Below are 19,291 nucleotides of genomic sequence, written 5' to 3'. Positions count from 1 at the left end.
TATTCATTAGAATGCAACGGAATATGTAGTTCTCAGATTCTGTTGTACTCTGTCCAGCCATTGTGCACAAATGATATGTGCATGGTTTTTTGGTGACCTGAGGAATAAGTGGGTTACCCAGTGTGGATAGAGTGATGGACTAGGACTCAGGAGGCCTGGGTTTGAATCCTCGTTCAGTCACAGAAGTTCCACTGGGTTTGTGGAACTGGTAAAACCACTCCTTAAATATCTCACCTTGAAACCCCTATTAGGGTTGCTGCAAGTTGGTTCCTACATCATGACATGTAACAGCAACATAAAAGAAAGAAATACCATAATTACTAGCAAGCTCTCTAGTTGTCATAAGACCACAAAAGTTTCCTGGCTGTGACAAAACAGAAAACAGTGGTCAGTTAAAGGATTATTGATCTAACTGGGATGTGTGAAGACTTGTGCATATCTGAATAAACTACGATGTGATTTTTGTAAACTGCCTCAGAATCAATAATAAATAATTCAAAAGTGGTAACTGACAGCCTGCTTTGCTTGTAATCCAGAAGCTGGCTTTTCACCGTTACTCTGCCACTGCATCCTAATATAATGACAAAACAGTGAAGGAAGGGACAGAAAGAAACAATTTCACAAGAAGACAAAAAATAATTTATGTATTTAATTTGATTTTTGCCCCACCTTTCTCCCCAAGAAGGGATTCAAGGCGGCAAACAAAATTTTTTAAGTTATTTAAAACAAATCAATCAAGATTAATAATGATTTTATATATATATATATAAATCATTTTTAATCTTATATATATATATATATATATATATATATATAAGATTAATCTTATATATATATAAAATCATTTTTAATCTCTCTCTCTATATATGGAGGTCCTTTAAAATGTGTGTGTGTGTGTGTGTGTGTGTGTGGAGTGTATTTCTACTGGCGTATAAGACTACTTTTTTGGCCTGAAAACATGGTTCCAAGTGGGGGGGTTGTCTTATACGCTGGGTGCACTTCAGTTGGGATAGACATAGCTGCCCATAGTGGTCTTCCGATGCTCACCCGGTGCCCATAGTAGCCTCCCGATGCCTGCCCACCTCATTTTACATACCGTCCAGTATCGCACGGTATCCAGCGCGGCCGCGGCGAGTATCAGCAGCGAAACGGGTGCCAGCCTTTTCGACATGACCAGCCCGTTCTGCTCAGCGGGAAGCAGCGGCACTCTGGCCCGCCCCTTGTCTGCGCAGAGCTCACACTTGTGCACTAGTGCTGGTCACAGGGAGATGCAGGGGCGGGCCGGAGGCACTGCGGTTGCACTGCAGCCAGTACAGTGGTGACAATGAATAGCACCTTTTATTTGGTGTGTGGAAGGTGTGCGGAAGAGGGGGTAGTCTTATACGACGAGTATATAGCAAACTATATTTTGAGTGGAAATGTCGGGGGGTCGTCTTATATGCCCAGTCGTCTTATATGTCGGCAAATATGGTACACACACAATTTAAAACATTATCCAAAAACTATAAATTTTAACATTTTAAAGGACCTCCCTATCTCAGTTGCCTCTTGGCTCCCTAAAAGCTTCTCTACAGAGAGATGTTTCCAGCTGCTGGCAGAAAGAAAAGAGGGAAGGGCCAAACTGCCGTTCCTAGGCAAGGGAGTTCCATAGCATGAAAGCAGCCATAGAAAAAGCCTTCTTTTGCGTCTTCACCAGATGGGCTTGTGAGCATGGTGGGACTGCATTAAAGGCAAGAATATAATGCAAATAATCCACCTTTTCATGGGCAAATACGTTTTGTGACATGGGGATGGTTTTAATAGCAGTTTTGTTCTCAAAGCAGTAATACATGGGATGTGTTCCCTTGTATTACAATGCCTATCAGGCTGATTAGCTTATTCTTCTGATTACATCAGAGTATATCCAAATGCATGATGTATCCTCACAATACTTTGAATAGGTGAGGTGGAGAGATACTGAGGGGCAAGAATCATCCATTAAGCAATGTTACTGGGCAAGGAACATAGGGTCTCCAAACTTATCAGTATGAGAGCCACATTATGTATTTTACACATTTTCGAAAGCCAAAGGAGGGAAGGGGGCACCCAAGCGATTCCCTCCCCCCGGACATCAGGGTGGGGGATCGCTTGGGTTGCCCTTCCCTCCTCTTCCTATGCCCAGACTGGATAAAAAGGGAAGGCAGGCTGGATATGGTTTGGAGACTCTTGGATTGGAACATAGACCTCCCCAGTCCATGTGTAGTATTCTGACACTACAAGACATTTGCTAGATGGTCAAATTTCAACATTCTCTTAGTGGCAAAATGTATTACACTCCTGGATGGGGGAGGGGAAAGGGATTTTCCTGTTTCGTCATTGGAAATTTAGGAAGAATGCTTTCTCAGAACTACTTTCTCAGTCATCTCTTTGGGTTGGCTCTCCAGTCTCTAGAAAGATTGTGAGAATCCTGCATTTAACATTGTAATCAAATATTGCAAGAAAAGAAATGAAGAATCTGAGGTTTATAGAGAAGCACTAGGAGGAGGCTTCAGGTTCCTAGTGACTGTTTTATGGACTTGTATTTTCATGTACAGCTAAGTTATTCAATAACTAGTGGCACTAATTTGAATCATTTAAGGTTTGCATTTTTGAGATCAGACAATAAGGAAGTCTTGTTACAGATTTGTTTACTCAGGCCAAAAAGTCTGCTTTTTAGAGAGACTGTAAAAGTGGGGATAAAATTCCCACAATGTTAGGGTTTGTTTTATTTTTCTCTTTGTGGCTTGGTTCCATATCCCTTCCTTATGTGAGGGTGTGGATAGCTGCTTATTCTCTCCAAAAGGCTGTTGAGGAGGGAAGCCTACTAGTTTGGTTTCTTTTACTTCAGATGTAAGTAAAATCTACAGCAGGTTTTAACTCTGTAAGTACCAATTTACTTGAACACCAGTTACTCTTATGAAATTGTCATAGAAGACCAGAGTCAGTTGCATTATAGGCAGGCTTAAATACAGTGGTGCCTCGCTAGACAATTGCCTCGCGGTACAAAAAACCCGCAAGACAATTGGTTTTTGCGATCACTGTGGTGCCTCGCAAGACTTTTTTTCTATGACCGTGCTTTGCGAGACTTTTTTTTTTTGTAGACCGATGCTTCACAAGACTTTTTTGAGACTGATGCATAGGGAACTTCACAAGATGATTTTTTCACAAGACGATGATTTTTGTGGAACGAATTAAAATCGTCTTGCGAGGCATCACTGTATGTTTATAGTAGACCAATTGAAATCAATAGGATTTTTCAAGACTACCTTGTCATATTGATTTCAGAGCTCCTCAAAGCATGACTTAGTTTGTATATTCATGTTAAAGTTGTGGCTTGAAGCTCTGAAACTAGCAGAGTTCTGACCTTTGTATGACACAAGCCCAATGTGTATTACAGTGGTTATCGCTTGTAAAACTGCTGTACCTGAGACAAAAACAAGTTGTGCCAAAACCAGTTTAATTTTCATATTAGAAAGCTATAAGATGTCTTAAATAAACACAAAATTTCACAAATGTAAATAGCAGGGCTAGCTAGAGGGCTGTGGATGTCTGCTTTGGTAGAAGTAGCCTTGGTCCCTTCCGTCAGAGAATACAGGCAAAAGAATAAATAATAAAAAGTTAGGTTTAGAGACAAGAGATAGTCTTTCTCCACCTCAACATTTGATGTTTGCATCTCATAAACATCTAATTCATAAAAGAGTAACCTTGTATTTGGGACTGGAAGGAGGAGAAATGACCCGATTTCCTTTTTCACTGGGTCTTTCCATCATGCAGAATCCAGGGCACAAACAAAAGGGGGAGGGGGGACATGAAGTCAAAAGGGACCAGAGGTTCAGTTCTAGCTTTGAATAAATGGTATATGGGGTATGAAATGGGGTGGGAGCTATTTAAAGGTAAGTTGCTATTCCTGGAACCTTCCAGTAAAGCAGTTGCCTTAAAACAACTGGCAGAAGGGAAGCCATGGGAATGGAGGGCATAGTAAGAGGGTGGAGAAAAACCTTCTGGGGGCTGTATGTGACACACACACACCCAAGCTGTACTTTGCCCACAGCAATCCTACAACAAGAATATCCGGGGGGGGGGGACCAAAGGCGTTTTATTTTAACTTTAATATAAAGGAGTTATATTTTAAAGGTCTTTGAAGTGCCACAAGGTTTTTGTCCTCTTCATTTTTTATTTATTTTTTATTTTTTGCCTGATATGCTAGCACAGATTAACACGACTACCTCTTCTAGAACAAGAATAAGCACCTATGTGGTTGTTGTGGGTTTTTCGGGCTCTTTAGCCATGTTCTGAAGGTTGTTCTTCCATCTTCCTCTGAAGATGCCCGCCACAGAGACTGGCAAAACGTTAGGAAGAACAACCTTCAGAACACAGCCAAAGAGCCTGAAAAACCCACAACAACCATTAGATCCCGGCCGTGAAAGCCTTCGCGAATACAAGCACCTATGTCTTTGCGTAGTTCTTTGCATTTGACCACAAGATTCAAATAAAAGGAATATCCAGCCAAAACAAAAGAAAAAAAAATAAAGAAGTCAAAAACATTCTGGTACCTTAAAGCAGTGGTCCCCAACGTTGGGCCTCCAGATGTTCTTGGACTACAATTCCCAGAAGCCTTCACCACCCCCTCTGCTGGCCAGGATTTCTGGGAGTTGAAGTCCAAGAACATCTGGAGGCCCAAGGTTGAGGACCACTGCCTTAAAGACTAACTGCTATATTTTAATGTGAGCTTTCATGAACCAGTCCATTTCCTCAGACAGAAGAGGGGGACTACCTTCTAACTAGTATTGAGGTCCTATACTAGAGGGCTTTATAGGCCATAATCAGCACCTTAAATAACTTGTACATTAATACCTTTCCAGATAGCATTGCATATAGTGAGGGAATTTTGAGAGCTCAGAAATTGTAAGACCAGAGTGCTTTGCAGAAAGAAAAAAGCCATGTGTCAGGTCAAAAAATGGTAGTGGTTTTATTGAATCAACTAGAGACAGTTATTGTACTTATTTCATTTTGTGTGTTTGCTTGTATGATTGTGATTAAGTTTTGATGTCTTGTGAACCACTCAGAGCGTGTTCACACTGTTGGAGTTGCATAGAAGTTGAAATAATGAACGATAACTAAATGTGAAATAGAGAGAAAGCATTCCTTTGGATGCTTCTCACACAGACAGAAAGAAACTGACAGGCACCTTAGAGTAGTAGCTACATACACACAGGACTGGAGAGGGGCAGAATTCCACTTAAAACATTCTGATGCAGGTACACATGTGATACAAAGTACTGTTGACAAAGAGTGGGTTGGAAATATTTAAATAAATAAATATATTAATGTCAAACTTTGTACTATTTCATTGGTGAGTTGCAATTCAGGTCAGTGATTTTTTTTCTTTAGAAATTACACAATATGACATTTCAGGAACTTTTGACTTTTGAAAAGAGTCTATAAATTTTCTTCAGGAAGATTATGGGCTATTGTGCAGATAACCCTTTTAATCCTGTAGTTTCCACAGAGACAGACAAAATCTTTGAGTTTCATAGAAAGCTATTTGGATGCTAACAACATTCCAAGGAAAGGAATTTTTGTTGTTGTTGGGATTTGCACCAGTGAAAACAAGATGTTTCTTGTTCGTGTTGCCTAAATCTGAACACTCCTTGAAACTGATCCAAGAAAACAACTTTGAACCCTCTCCTTTTAGGATTTCACTGTCCCCCATTCTTCATTCACTAGACAGTTTCCATGGATTCACTGAGCCTAGTATTGAATACTTGAACTACAGTGCTTAATTAAAATGAAACTTGTTTTAATTGAAACCTATACCAGCCATAACAACACTGCATAGATACCATTTTTATCAATAAAACAGTGAATACTATCACTTAGACTGAATCCCAGCTCTCAGTGAACCATTACAAGAGCTAGAACACAGTCAATTATCTTAACTCCTACTCTGACATAGATTTCAGATAGCCATTTTCTATTATAGAAATGCAGAGGTTTTAACTTTTCACCACCAAAACAAAAAACGAAAGAAGAAGAAGAAGAAAAAAACAGAAGTGTCTTGGGGCATCATGAGGTCTAACCAATTTAATTAAACAGAGTCCAAAGGAATAAAATCTCAGTCATATGAAGAGCAAAGCTTATTGTTAAAGACATGCAATGGAAGGTTGGTTGGTTGGTTTTGTCATTGGTTTGTGGCAACCTCATTAATTTCACATGTCATTCATTACTGTCTCATTCGATTTGTTTCACTTCAGTTACTGTTTCATTAGTTTTTCAATTCTTGATTTATTACAATAGGGAGCCAGCTTTCCATCTAAAGGGCATGTTTTCAGGTGCCCGAAATTATCAGTCTAGTTCATTGTTCTGACATGCACCCACAAATTTTGTAAAAGAAAGTACAAATTTCTGCAATGAAGGCAGGCAAGTTCATACATCTGGCCCCTGAGAGTGGGTTTGGTCTGTGCATCTCCCTCTTTTTGCCCCAGTCACCCATTTTGTGCAAAAACCCTACGCCAAGCCTTCTATGTTCCCAACTTTCAGATGTATAAGAAAATTCCTAAACAGCCCAGACTCCTTTCCCCAGCTCTTGTCATACTTGAAGTCTTGTAAGACAAGAGAAAAGACAATTCTCATTCTTCACCACGTGACAATCTTAGACCTTCTTGGTCATTCTGTCTGTCCCTTTTCTGTGCTCATCATATGAATTGGCAACTATCCAGATGCAATGGGGAACTATTAGCAATTTTTCTGAGAAAAGGTTCACTTGCACCCATATCAAGGCCTTCTCTTTGATGGTGGAAGCCCTTCCATTTCCACTATGGCTAAAGCCTCACACCATCTTGCAAAGAAGCAAAGTCCATCATCAGCAAAATAAATAAATAGCCATCTTCTTGCAGCAGCTACCTCCCTGTTCATTGTAGCCTGAATAGTAGCATTCATGTCCTTCCTGGGCTTAATCTAAGGGCTCGCTCACACCTGGCAAAAGAACCCTAGTTATACCAATATGACTGTTTTTTAGATTGTTTCATAAATTTCCAAGCACACAATGCACAGCCACGATCGACTCATCTTCCCAACCAGTGGTTTATTTCTCATTCGCCAGGAGGGTTGTTTTATTTTGTACCAATGATGAATAAGTTCATTTCTTATCATTTCAGCTTGTGTAAACATTGCTGTTGATTTATTTTCTTTGCAAGGGGGTTGAGTTTCTGGACACTCTGACCAATTCATGGCCACTGTGCTTGTAACCTGCTTGAGTTTTAAAAATTCTTTTAAAGGTACATCAACACATCAGCAGTAACAGCCACTGCTGCTAGCAAAAACAAGGTGAATACATTGCTCAGAAGAAGACAGCTCGAAGGATATAGCCTTCCCTCCCTTGCAAATAAAAAAGGGCTAGGGCAGAGACATTTCCTGCTTTTTATTGTAAATAAAGTGTTGCATTTCCTCTCTTTTTTGACCCTGCTATTCAAGATACTTTTGTGAGTCTTTCAAAACCTGTTTCCTCCTCCCAACACTGTGCAAAAGACTTGCTGTCGATTTATTTCCTTTACAAAGTTGCGTAAAGGAGAGAAGGGAAAAGTGGGGAAGAGAGGAGCTTTACTTCTCTGTTGCACTGTTGATGTATCATTTTTTTGTTTGTTTGTGTTTGTTTTTAAGGACAAGGGGGTCCTGATTGCCCCAAGAAACAGTAGAGAAAATGAATTGATACAAAATTAAGAGTACTGTAGCCTTCTCTAATGGTTCAAATAGAAAGAAATGTATTAATACAATTTGTAAAAATGTGAATGCTCCTACCAGTATATATCCCTTGTGACCACAAAATTAAATGTATGGATACAACAGAGGTATGGAAATATGTGGTATAATTGGGGTTCTTTTGGCAAGTGTCCCATGATTCTTGCCAGTCCTTGCAATCATCCTTGACCTTCCAACTCAATGACAAACAGCAGCTTTCATCCATATCATCTAGAACCAAGAAATCATCTTCCACCTTCAAACATTGTCTTTGATTCCCAGACTCCTTACATTTACTTTTCTGTGTGTCAGTTGGTCTGGGACAGCCATCCCAGCAGCCACTGTTACATTCATTCATTCATTCATTCATTCATTCATTCATTCATTCATTCATTCATTCATTCATTCATTTATTTAACTTATATGCCGCCCACTCTACCCAGGGGTCTCTGGGCAGCTTACAACAATTAAAATTCAATAAAAAATAAAATGATTACAATACAATTAAAATAGCCATCAGGACCCACAGTTGATGTTATTTCAATTAAAAGCCTTCTGGAACAGGAAGGTTTTGACCTGGCGCCGAAATGTCATCAAAGTTGGCGCTAGACGAATTTCAGTTGGGAGGGCATTCCATAGTCTGGAAAAGGCCCTTTGTCTACAAGCCGTCCCTCTTACTTCCTTGAGGGACGGCTCTTTCAAAAGGGCCCCCTGGCTAGATCTTTACTGCTGGGTAGGCTCATCTGGTGGTCCATCATCAAAATCAGTGAGTGATTTCCATTGTGTCATATTACATAATAAGAGTTTGAAAATCAACCTTCTAGTAGGTGAAAGTCAACCCTTTTTAATAGTGAAACTTTGTATAGCTTGATGAAACATTTTTGAGCTAGATTCATGCACACACTTTCTCATCTGGAAAATAAATTTCTAACTTCTTATATGTGTCATAAACCACCTTTGATATATAATTGGGATTTCAAGCTTTAAAAAGCAAAATTACCTTATTTTCTGAAAAGTATTCCCTTGTTGCATGACTCATGTGAATAAATGAGATTCTTTTTTAACAAAGGTCATGGAAAGATCATGTTCTACCGAAATAAGCTTTGCACAGTGCTGGAGCATAATGTCTTATATATCTTCATTTATAAATGGGTTTAGCTTAACCATTTATATGCATGATTTGGAAGAACATAATCCTAATCATTTATTTATTTGTCAAAATGCAGCATAGATCATTTTTAGTTCATTTGGTAGGATGTACATGTATTAAATTATTTTTAAAATTTATTAAATGTACATTTAATAAAACAACAAACAAACAAAAATCTGTGCAGATCCAGCTGTAGGATCTGCTTTCTGGATTTCTGTTTTGATTGATAAAATGAGCTCTTCAGAGAGAATATAAGTATATTTTCCTACAAAGGTGAAGGAGGATTTGAATTCAGGGAGCACTATGATATAGAGACTCCCATTTATCAATCCATTATTTTCTCTTTCCCTTCTCAGAAATGAACGGGCTCGCTGGATTACTGCACTTGGTCAGAGCAGTGATAGACGGACTATGGACAGAACAAGTAAGTTAGCCATGAGAAGGTTCTTCAAGACTTTGATGCAACCCTGAGCTTAATGGATTACTTATGAAAGCATTATGAAGCACTTACGAAAACTTAAACATAGTTTATATTTTATTTTCCATGTAAATGCAGTTTTTCAGTTGTCCGATTACTATATATTAAGCAGGTATGCAATATAGTTGTCACCTTTTTGTTTTCATGTGAACACATGAAATTGCTCTCAAACTGAATTGCTAAATCCTGTTTTTTCGTAGCACTGACCCAAGTAGAAGTCATCAGATCATACAGTGCCAAACAGTCAGATGAACTATCCCTCCAGGCTTCTGATGTAGTTCTTGTCTACCAGAAAGTGAATGATGGTGAGTGGACATCCTTCGTATTTAGCTACCATGGCTGCTTTCAAAAGCATTGTGCGGCTGTTTAGTGTCTGCTGCAATGTGTACCACAGGAAACCATGACCTAAATTCAAAGGGAAATCTACTAATGGAACTGCTTCCCCTGTCGTGTGCTTCTGCTCGTAATGTACAGTCATAGCCCAAGCTATTATCTTGATTTCATACCAAATGTACTGACAATGAGAGGGTTGATTGAGAGGTAATACGGCATAGCAGTTGAAGTACTGAGCTGAGATTTCAGTATCGGATTCAAATTTCTTCTGAGCCACAACATTCACTAGGTGATCTTCAGCCAGTTATTTTGTCTCAACCTAACCCACCTCAATGGGTTATGAGGATGAAGTGGGCAGATAAAGAGGCATGCGTGCTGCCTTGATGTCTCTTGAAGGCATATTTTGTATATATAACTAATAAATAATAAATCTGCTTGGGTAACTCAGTTAGTTAGGTATCTGACTGTGGAGCCAGAGTTTAAGAGTTTGATTCCCCACTGTACCTCCCCACAGAAGAGCCAGTCAGTGCCTTGGGCACTCCCTTCCCCCCCAAGAAAAGGAGTGGTAAACCATTTCTGAGTCCTTTATATCTAGAAAATCCTGAACAGGTAGGTCTGCCATAAGTCAGAATTGATTTGATGGCATGTAATTGTTATTATTCTAACAGTAATAGCATGTGCAAGAATGTCAGATACAGTGCTTTATCAATTATAATAGTACATTGGCTTTATTTTTAAGTGAGCCAATGAAGAGCCAATAAATTATAAATCCATTAGGTTAATGTGTGTCCTAAGTAAATTAGTTGAATACATTATTAAAGATAAAACGATGAAATATAAAAAGAAGTCTTAATGAGGGGAAATTAGCATGAATTCTCCAAAAGGAAGACCAGCCTCACAAATCTTTTTAAGAGTACCATTGAGAATACTAAGAAGCATTTAATCTGCAGTTGATACTGTGGAGTAAATCCAGTACTGCAATAACACTTTCTTTTCCCACCCACCGCCCTTCTCTTAACTCTCTGTGCTGCCAGAATCCTGATCCAGATGGCAATCCAGCCTGTGAAGCAAGTTATTAGCATGTCCAGGATTGTGATTCTGCCAGTTCTGTTGTTGGAAGCAGCTTCGGTCAGCATTCCACTGGATCCTGTCCTATAGATTTGGATCCCAAAATGCTTTTGATAAAGTTGGTTACCAAAACTATTGAAAGTAAATTTTGCAGCTGTGGAATGAATCATGTAAAGGATCACCAACATATTAAATGAGAAGCAATTAATGGACAGTTTTCAAATGTCTTGACAGTTCATGAGGGAATGACTCCTGCAATATGATTGTCTTTCCCTTAAGACAGTGGTCTGGGAACAGGGGTAAATTACCCCAAATGGGGTAAAAATGAAAATCCTGGGGGTAATGAGCAAAGCCTACCTTGTAAGATTTTGAGCATAACCTTGCTAGCGTGTGAAATGAGTGCAATTGTACGGTAGTTGGAGCATTCTTTGGCACTGCCCTTCTTTGGGATTGGGATGTAGACTGATCTTTTCCAGTCCTCTGGCCATTGCTGAGTTTTCCATTGATGATGATAAAAAAAATAGTGCACTGGTCTTTGATGTTGGGCTGTGGCACCAGGGTGGGTGACATGATCTTTAGCCTGGTTTGTTCCTTTTTGCAAACCACACACAGAATGATTAAGGTGGTAGGAAAAGCCCCCCCCCCCCCGCCCATTGCTAGCACCACTCTGGCAGCCATTGATGATAATTAAATCTTCTACAAGCTAGCAAAAATGTAATGCAACTTGCTAGGCACATTGGACACCTTACTACTCCCTATACCACCCCATGGTTGGTGTGCAATATGTTCCAGCAAAAACAGTCCACATCTTTAGTAGATTTGGTGCATCCTGCTAGTTCGGTACATAGCCTGGCAGCCATTGATACTTATGATATATCCTGCTAGTTCAGTACACAGCTTTTGTAGATTCAATAATATTTTGAATTCAAATAATGTATGATTTCCTTACTTTCAAATCAAGGGGGTAATGTTGGCGTATATAATTTTTTTTGGGGGGGGGGTAAAAGATAAAAAAGGTCCCTGACCCCTGCCTTAAGATCTGCTAGTGGAACTCTTTTGCACATACCTTCCAAGGTGTACAGTTGGTGGCAACATAGCAGAAGGCCTTTTCTATAGCAGTAGCTATTCTGTGCAAATACTTCCCTAAGAACATAGTTTGCCATCTTTACTGATTCCAGCTGGGCCCTTTTGCTTGAAGACTTTGATCATTCACTAAAATTGTTGACCATTATTGTAACCCCTATACTAAACAGAAGCACAAGTATAGCTCCTATACTAAGCAGAAGCAGAGCACTGTTGTTTGCTATTTAACTAGATATCAACTTTAACCAGATTTAACTAGAAGTTTAGAAGTATGTATTCTGTTGTTAACCATTTTAAAAAAAACTATGCTTATTATTATTAATATGATTCCTTTTGGATTGTGTTAGCTGCTTTAAATGCCTCAGTAAAATATAGGGAAAGTGGGGCAAAGTTTTCAGGGAAATAAACAAACAATAGTGGAAAGAAGACAGCAATGTAGCCCTAAGGTAATAGAAAAATGTAGTCTTCAGATTACTTTTCTGGGCTGTTTTAGTCATACCAGGTGAAACTGTACAGGGCAGCTGTTGCTAGTTGAGTCAGCTTTAAAAGGGTTGCTTCTTTGCGTGCAATTTGTCTCTTTTGGCATTTGAATTGATCTTTCTGTACTCACACAAACTTGTGTTTATGTCAGAACAAGAAACTATATCTCAGATCAGTGCAGTTGTCACAGGAATCACTAGTAGCCCATCCTGCTCTGTGTCTTTAACACTGCCCTCTGCCTCACCTCTTCCCTGCCTTTGCTAACTTTTCCTTTAGAACTTGAAATAGCATTGAATTGTACCAAAAAAAAAAAAAACCAAAACAAAACATCCACAAATAAAAAGTTTAGATGGCTTTTGTGTCAGAATGTCAGTGTGGCAGCTAAATCACATTTATAAAAGAAACAGTATTTCTTTTAATTTTCTATTTTGTTTATTTGTAAGTGACATAGAATTGATCTGCAAAACACACACACACACACACACACACACACACACACACACACACACACACACACACACACACAAAAGAGTTTGGAGCAGAGACCACAGGAAAGAGGATGTTCCCCCTTCCCTTCATTTCCCCTCTCTCTCTCTCTCTTCGTTTCCCTCCACTTCTACCACTGAGGCAGTGTTGTACACTGGTTTGAATTGAACTTTCCTTCACTGTGAAAAAGAGCATGGGGTTTGGGTGGCTTTTTGGTTTCAGGTGTTCAGAAAGTCTTTGGAAGGGCCATAGCCAGGAGCCCATTATGGTTTGAGTGGTGGTGGCTGTGGCAGCAGCAGCAGTAGAATCATCCTGCACCTACTTAAGCAAATGCTTGAAGGGGCAAGGGGGCTGGCCAGCCTGCTGGCCACAAAGTCCCAGGGAGGTGCATTTACAGAGAGTTCCTCCAGACCTTGAGAATGATATTTTTCTTTCTGCCTGTTTGTGCAACACCGTGTCCTCTGGTGTCTCCCCTTTTGTTTACAACCCACTTTGGACAGGGCAGGAAAATGAAATTGCAGGGGTGCAACTGAAAACATTTCTGCCACCTTTAAACTTTGCCACAGGCAAGGATTGTTGCCTCTGTGGGCCTTTCCTTTCCAAAGAATCCAACAGCCTTACACTGACATGCCTGTTCAAGATGTCATCGTGGGATACCACACCCACACACTGTCACTTTAGTACACTATTGACCATCAAACGTGCTTGAAAACCTAATTGAAACATCAGGGTCACAACCATTTCAGAAAAGGAGATAATCCCCAAAGGTTCAAATAGGCATGGAAAAAGATGAACTGATTTGTGATTAGCTTTATGCTGAATTGTCCCCAGAGAAGGTGAAATTTAACACACCCCAATAAGAGAACAAAAAGGGGGAATACATTGTAATGTAATCACTCCCTCAGAAACATTTTATTGGCCACAGAGCAACACAGAACGCTAAACCAAGCACACCTTCATTTGATTAGCAGAGTCTTTTTTTTAAAATGAACTCTTCTCATGCCTTTTTAATGTATCATATTTATTATTCTTTATTCCTTTGCAGGCTGGTATGAAGGAGAGCGGTTACGTGATGGAGAAAGAGGATGGTTCCCAATGGAATGTGCCAAAGAAATCACATGTCAGGCCACAATTGAGAAGAATATGGAAAGGATGGGGCGCTTGCTAGGCCTAGAAACGAACGTGTAGCCTGTTGCTGCAGTATATGTATGTACTTTAGAATTTGCACTCAGTGAGGGCTGGGTCAATTTGGCCACCTCCAGATGATTACTTTCCAGCTATGGCATGTGAAAAAGGGATATGGTTTTTGCAACTAAAAGAAGACAACCATAAAGAGAGAACATGCAAGTTGGCCTTGTTCAGTAAAAAAGGAATAGCAGAATGAATTATTTTTTTAAAAAAAATCATTTTAATTAAAAACTATTTTCACAATTCTATGAAGCCTCAAAGAACAATCACTTGAACTTCCCAGGGGAACAGACACTTGAATCTTAATTCAAGTACACCACTTTTTAAAGTAAACTTCTAGATTCCATCCAGTTCACATTCTGTTTTGATTTACTGGACCCCCTTTTCTGTAAAAAATTGTTTCAACCCAACGTGGGATACTGATATGCAAAAGCACCCTTCCATTATGTTCTGATGCTGTGGATGTGTGCATCGTGACCAAACCAGCTGGATATGTTCATTTCTTGATGTGGAGCTAGAGCGGAAGCATGTAGAGTTGAGTTGAGTGTACAGTTATTATGAAGTTTCACTGAGGGTTGAAGAGCTCAGATAAATGTTGAACTAATGATATCAGTAGAATTTACTGGGTTACACAGGTGGTTTTCAAGTCTTTCCCACAATAGTTGTATCTATGAGTTTTGTATAGCATTTAATGTAGTTTTTCCAATTACATGTTTCAGTCATCTTAAGACAAAGCAAGTTGTTCTGTGTTACTGTAAAGGACAGTCAGACGGCAGCAAAGAACTAAACAAAGTTGACAATATTTATTTATATCCTACCTTTCTTCTAATAAAGGGACACTTCCTGTTTGGCAAATATACACAAAGTTCTGATCAAGCAGGAGACACATAAGGTGCAGCTAAAACTGAGAGCATGGGTTTTCTTTTGATTTCAGAACACCAGCATTCTAGGGTTATTAGAATTAACTCTTTTCATCCAATATATATATGAAAGAAGCCCACCGTTAGCCTAGGTCATATAGCTTAGATTTCAGCAGAATTACAAAAACACAGGCCTCAGATTTTAAATAAAAATATTCTAAAACAACAAAATCCACCAAGACACAAAGATACCCAGCTTATGTCCAGGGGACGTGTTTATAGTGTATCAGCCTTCGTTACTTTCTATCCAGTGGTTGAAATTAACACAGTGACTACGTTTCTACTAGTTATCTTATTTAGCCTGTTTCAAAACTGAAGTAGCTTGCTCTTTAGTTCCAAACTAATTATGGAAAATGCTCCATCCAATTCATGGACAAATTATGTCCTGCCATAAGTGCAGCTAGAAACTTCCAAGCACTTGGTTACTTGTCAACTCATTACTTCTGATGTCACGTGATATTCTAAATGTTTCCCTCCTCAAAATTTGCCAAAAGGTTGATCGTTTTGCATTTGACCAGTATTTTTTTTATGTTGTTTTTCTTTTTCCTATGCTTTTCTATGTCATCTTTCCCAGCAAAGCCGATTACCAGATCATGGTCACACCCTTTCCAGTAAACAACTGTCCACAAAATAATTTACCTGTCCCTGACATCTCACTGCATTCCTACATACATTTGCTTTTTTCTTATATTCTCTAGCTGCACCCACATAGAAAGTCAAGCAATCCAGTCAGGGAACCTCACAGGAAGAAAAAAAAAACCACTACTATACTCTGTCCTTGGCCAATGTTACTTATGAGAAAGAGAACTCATATTGATCAGTCATCAGCCTGGGCTGTGATAACAGACTGAAAACACTATACTATTTGTTACTTTCCATCACTAATGAGAGAATGGCATGAAGAATTTCTGTCAAAATGCTTCTAAAAATGCTTATTACACTTGACGGTAACTAGCAAATGTTAGTCATTAAACCCACAAAGAAACTTTGACCCTGTTGTACTGCTTTTGAAATGTCACATCATTACACCTTCATTACTCACTCCTGAGTAACTAGCTCAGGTAAGCACATGGCTTGTGACTTCTAAGCTCTGTACCTAGAGTATATCAAGCACGGCTGGTTTTGTATTAATGTCTGTATTATTTCTGGGTTGGAACGCTGATGAAGCAATGCAGAACTTGTTTTCTGTTGTATTGAATGAGATAAAAAGCAAATACTGTACTGTATATGTAGGACTGATGACTTGTGAGTGTGGGGACATGATCCCTCAAAACCCAAATGCTACAAGGAGGTAGCAGTGGACCATCCCTATAAAATACCTTTACAAACCCTTACCTACCTTATTTGATTTCTGTAAGATTAAATAGATCATTCACATGTATTTTTGATCACTATGTATGGGTGTAAAAACTGGATAGTAGAGAAAGCTGACAGGGGAAAAATTGTTTTGTTTAAAATGTCATACTGGGGGAGAGCTTTGAAGACTGACTTGGGGCACGAAAATGACAGAAAAGTGGGTCTTAGATCAAATCTATTTCTGGAGGCAGAAATGTTGAAATGGAGGCTGTCCCTTTTTCGGTGCGTCATGAGAAGGCAGGATTATCTGGAAAAGACAATAATGCTGGGAAAGTTGAAAAGCAACAGGAAAAGAGGAAGACTGAATACGAGATAGACTGACTTCCTAAGGGAAAAGACAGGCTTGAGATTTCAAATGCTGAGCAAGGCAGTTGAGGACAGATTGAGGACAATTCTGGAAATTGCTCTTTCATAGGGTTGGCATAAGTTGAAGATGACTTGACAGTGTGTAACAATGTCTGGGATCTGTACATCAGACATATCATGACTGAAATTAATGAACAAGCAAATTTTGGTATTACCTATTTTTTTTAAAAAAATTAACCTCAGTTTTATTCTTAGTAAACAAATAAAATTATCAGGAGAAAGTGTTTGAAGGATATTTTGAAGCTCATGATAGTAACAGAATTTGCTATATCTACATTTAACAGTTGTGAAATTAATTTTTATTCAAATATAAGGTACAGAATTAATGGTGAAAGTAGTTAACCAGCTGGTTTTAATAATTTCAGAAAAATGGAACCTTACCTAGCCAAACAAAGGAAATATTTTGCTATGATTTGTGGTGAAATAAGTGTTTCCCTTATGGAATTCTCTGATATTATGACATTATCTCCTTAGGTTTAATGCTCACATTCCTTTGCTTTCTTTGGCTGTTATTAGCAGTGATCGAAAAAACTACAGAATGCCTTGGTGGTGGTTGATTGCCTTGATAAGCCTAAATCCATGTCACTTGACTTTTAAACCTTTTGACAATTTAAATAGCTCAATCTTTGGCCTTTCATGTTAATCTGTAATTCATAAGCTTTGTGTGAACCTCAGTATACTAGGCAGTGACACTTCTTCCTTTCTTCAGTTCTAGGCTTGTCAAGAGTTTCCTACTAGCATCTTTTGATCACAGTTCCTGAAATACATTTGTTGGGCTGAAGCTTGTATTTCCTTCATTCATTTTATCGGTACTCAACCTTCAGTTTGCCTGTCCTAATTTCTTCCTAGTCCAGTGCCATCCTAATGACTTCATAGAGTCTGTGTCTGTCTTGGTGTTAGTCTAATACTTTGATTAGGCAGCGGCACTTCCTTCATGTATGTGTATTGGAAGGGGGAGTGAATAATTTGGGCCCACCCTTTAGGTTATAATTGAATTTTGATTTGTCTGAGTTGTCTAGTTTGTTCTGTCTTTACATGGTTAAGTCTTAGATCAGAAGCACCACACATGAATCAGAGAGCAACACAGTGCAGAAAAACAGTACATGTATTAGCAAATTTTAAGTGCGTTGAATTTTAAAGAAAGGGTTTTTAAAAAAGCCTGGACCTATTTATATGAAAATTGTCAAGATATATGAATTTATAACAGGCTACAATGCCACAAATTTAATGTATTTATGTGAAAAAAATTTGCAAATGTTTGGAAATTTTCTAAATAGCAAGAACATTTCTTCATAACATGTTTCAAATTTCATGCTTATCCTTGGAAAAACTGAAGGCAGCTGCATTTTACATTTTCAAGTACATACCAGTGGGAGGCATGCGAGTTTGGATTTCCAACTGTCAATTAGGTACCAGATCAGAATTGGATCAGACCAGACCTGAAGCACTGGGCCACGTCTCTAAACTAATTCAGGGGACTCTTGCACAGCCCTGATCTGAAGTATAACTAGCTTTCTACCACTTGAGGCTATTAGTCTGTGGCCAGTATACTGTATTGTCCTCCTGTCTCCCACAGAGGAGACATTGTATCACATGTTTAATGTCTTATTATACATTGCCACTTTGCAGTTTGACACCAATTTATGTTGTCAAGCCAAGATGTAAATAGGAATTAATTTGTAATCACGTTTGTAATTAATTTATAAATAGAAATTAATTTGCAGTGCATTTCCTTTTTATGTAAATAGGCATGACATTTTTTGGATCACATGTTTTTTAAGCATCTTTTTAAATCTTGATATTGCCTGTCATTAAGAGAAATCATGCAAAATGAAAAATGTAAGAGCCTTTCTGGTGTTTTGATAGATGGAAACTGTATGATACTTTGTGTGTAACAGATCGGACAATGAATAATTCTATAGAGTTAAGGTTATACAGTCATCTTGCATGTAGTGATTACAACCGAGCAGGACACTGAAGTGACTGCTATAAGGCAAACAGAATGATCAAGCGTACAAAGTGTATGTTCTTAAAAATGTGTTCTAACCAAGCTCTTCCATGTTGTTGCCTATATTTTGAGCAGTGTTGTGGGTAACAGCCCGTACTACGCTGTGAACAGGACTATCTAGATGTGTATCATCCTACATGTAAATAAACCTGTTTCCACATCCATGCAACAGATGGTACAATTGTGTTCCTTAAAAGCATAGAGATTACAAAGAGATGAAATCCAATGTATGTTTGGCACATCTAAAATCTGTTACTGTGCTTATGGAACTTAACAATTTTCAGAAGATACGATCAATATGGACAGAGGGGTTGTGGCCTTTAAAGGACAGAAGAAATAAACTTACTTGCATACCCCATTTTTCCTGGTCTACTGATGTGTGCTATGCCAATATAGTTACCATGCTTGAACTCCTCTTGCAGGAATTCAGCATCCTCTGAGTTGAACACAGAATGGCTTCTCAACAAGTGCTATCCCATATTCATGTTGAGAGAACAGCCTTGTAACCTTGTATTTAACTGTGGTTTTAACATTAATCTCATGAGGCCCTTATCTGGAATACAAGGTACAGCTTAGGTATGTTTTCAGACAGTTTCTTTCAATACAGTGGTGCCTCGACT

At 38.8% G+C, this 19,291-nt stretch overlaps 1 protein-coding gene across 1 annotated transcript in view; it reads left to right on the top strand.

Moving 5' to 3' along the window:
* The window catches only part of ARHGEF26 (Rho guanine nucleotide exchange factor 26), a 94,635-nt gene extending 75,795 nt beyond the window's left edge, over nt 1-18,840 (top strand). Inside the window, exons 13-15 of the mRNA XM_078389085.1 lie at nt 9,262-9,329; nt 9,584-9,688; nt 13,879-18,840. Of these exons, the coding sequence (XP_078245211.1) occupies nt 9,262-9,329; nt 9,584-9,688; nt 13,879-14,021 (316 nt within the window). The 3' untranslated portion in view covers nt 14,022-18,840. The remainder of the gene's footprint in view (nt 1-9,261; nt 9,330-9,583; nt 9,689-13,878) is intronic.
* The last annotated feature ends 451 nt before the right edge of the window (nt 18,841-19,291 follow it).

The sequence above is a fragment of the Pogona vitticeps genome, chromosome 3 (assembly GCF_051106095.1).
Source record: "Pogona vitticeps strain Pit_001003342236 chromosome 3, PviZW2.1, whole genome shotgun sequence".
In the NCBI taxonomy this organism is placed as follows: Eukaryota; Metazoa; Chordata; class Lepidosauria; order Squamata; family Agamidae; genus Pogona; species Pogona vitticeps.
The sequence above is the reverse complement of the archived record's forward strand: the minus strand, read 5'-3'. Positions and strand labels throughout refer to the sequence as shown.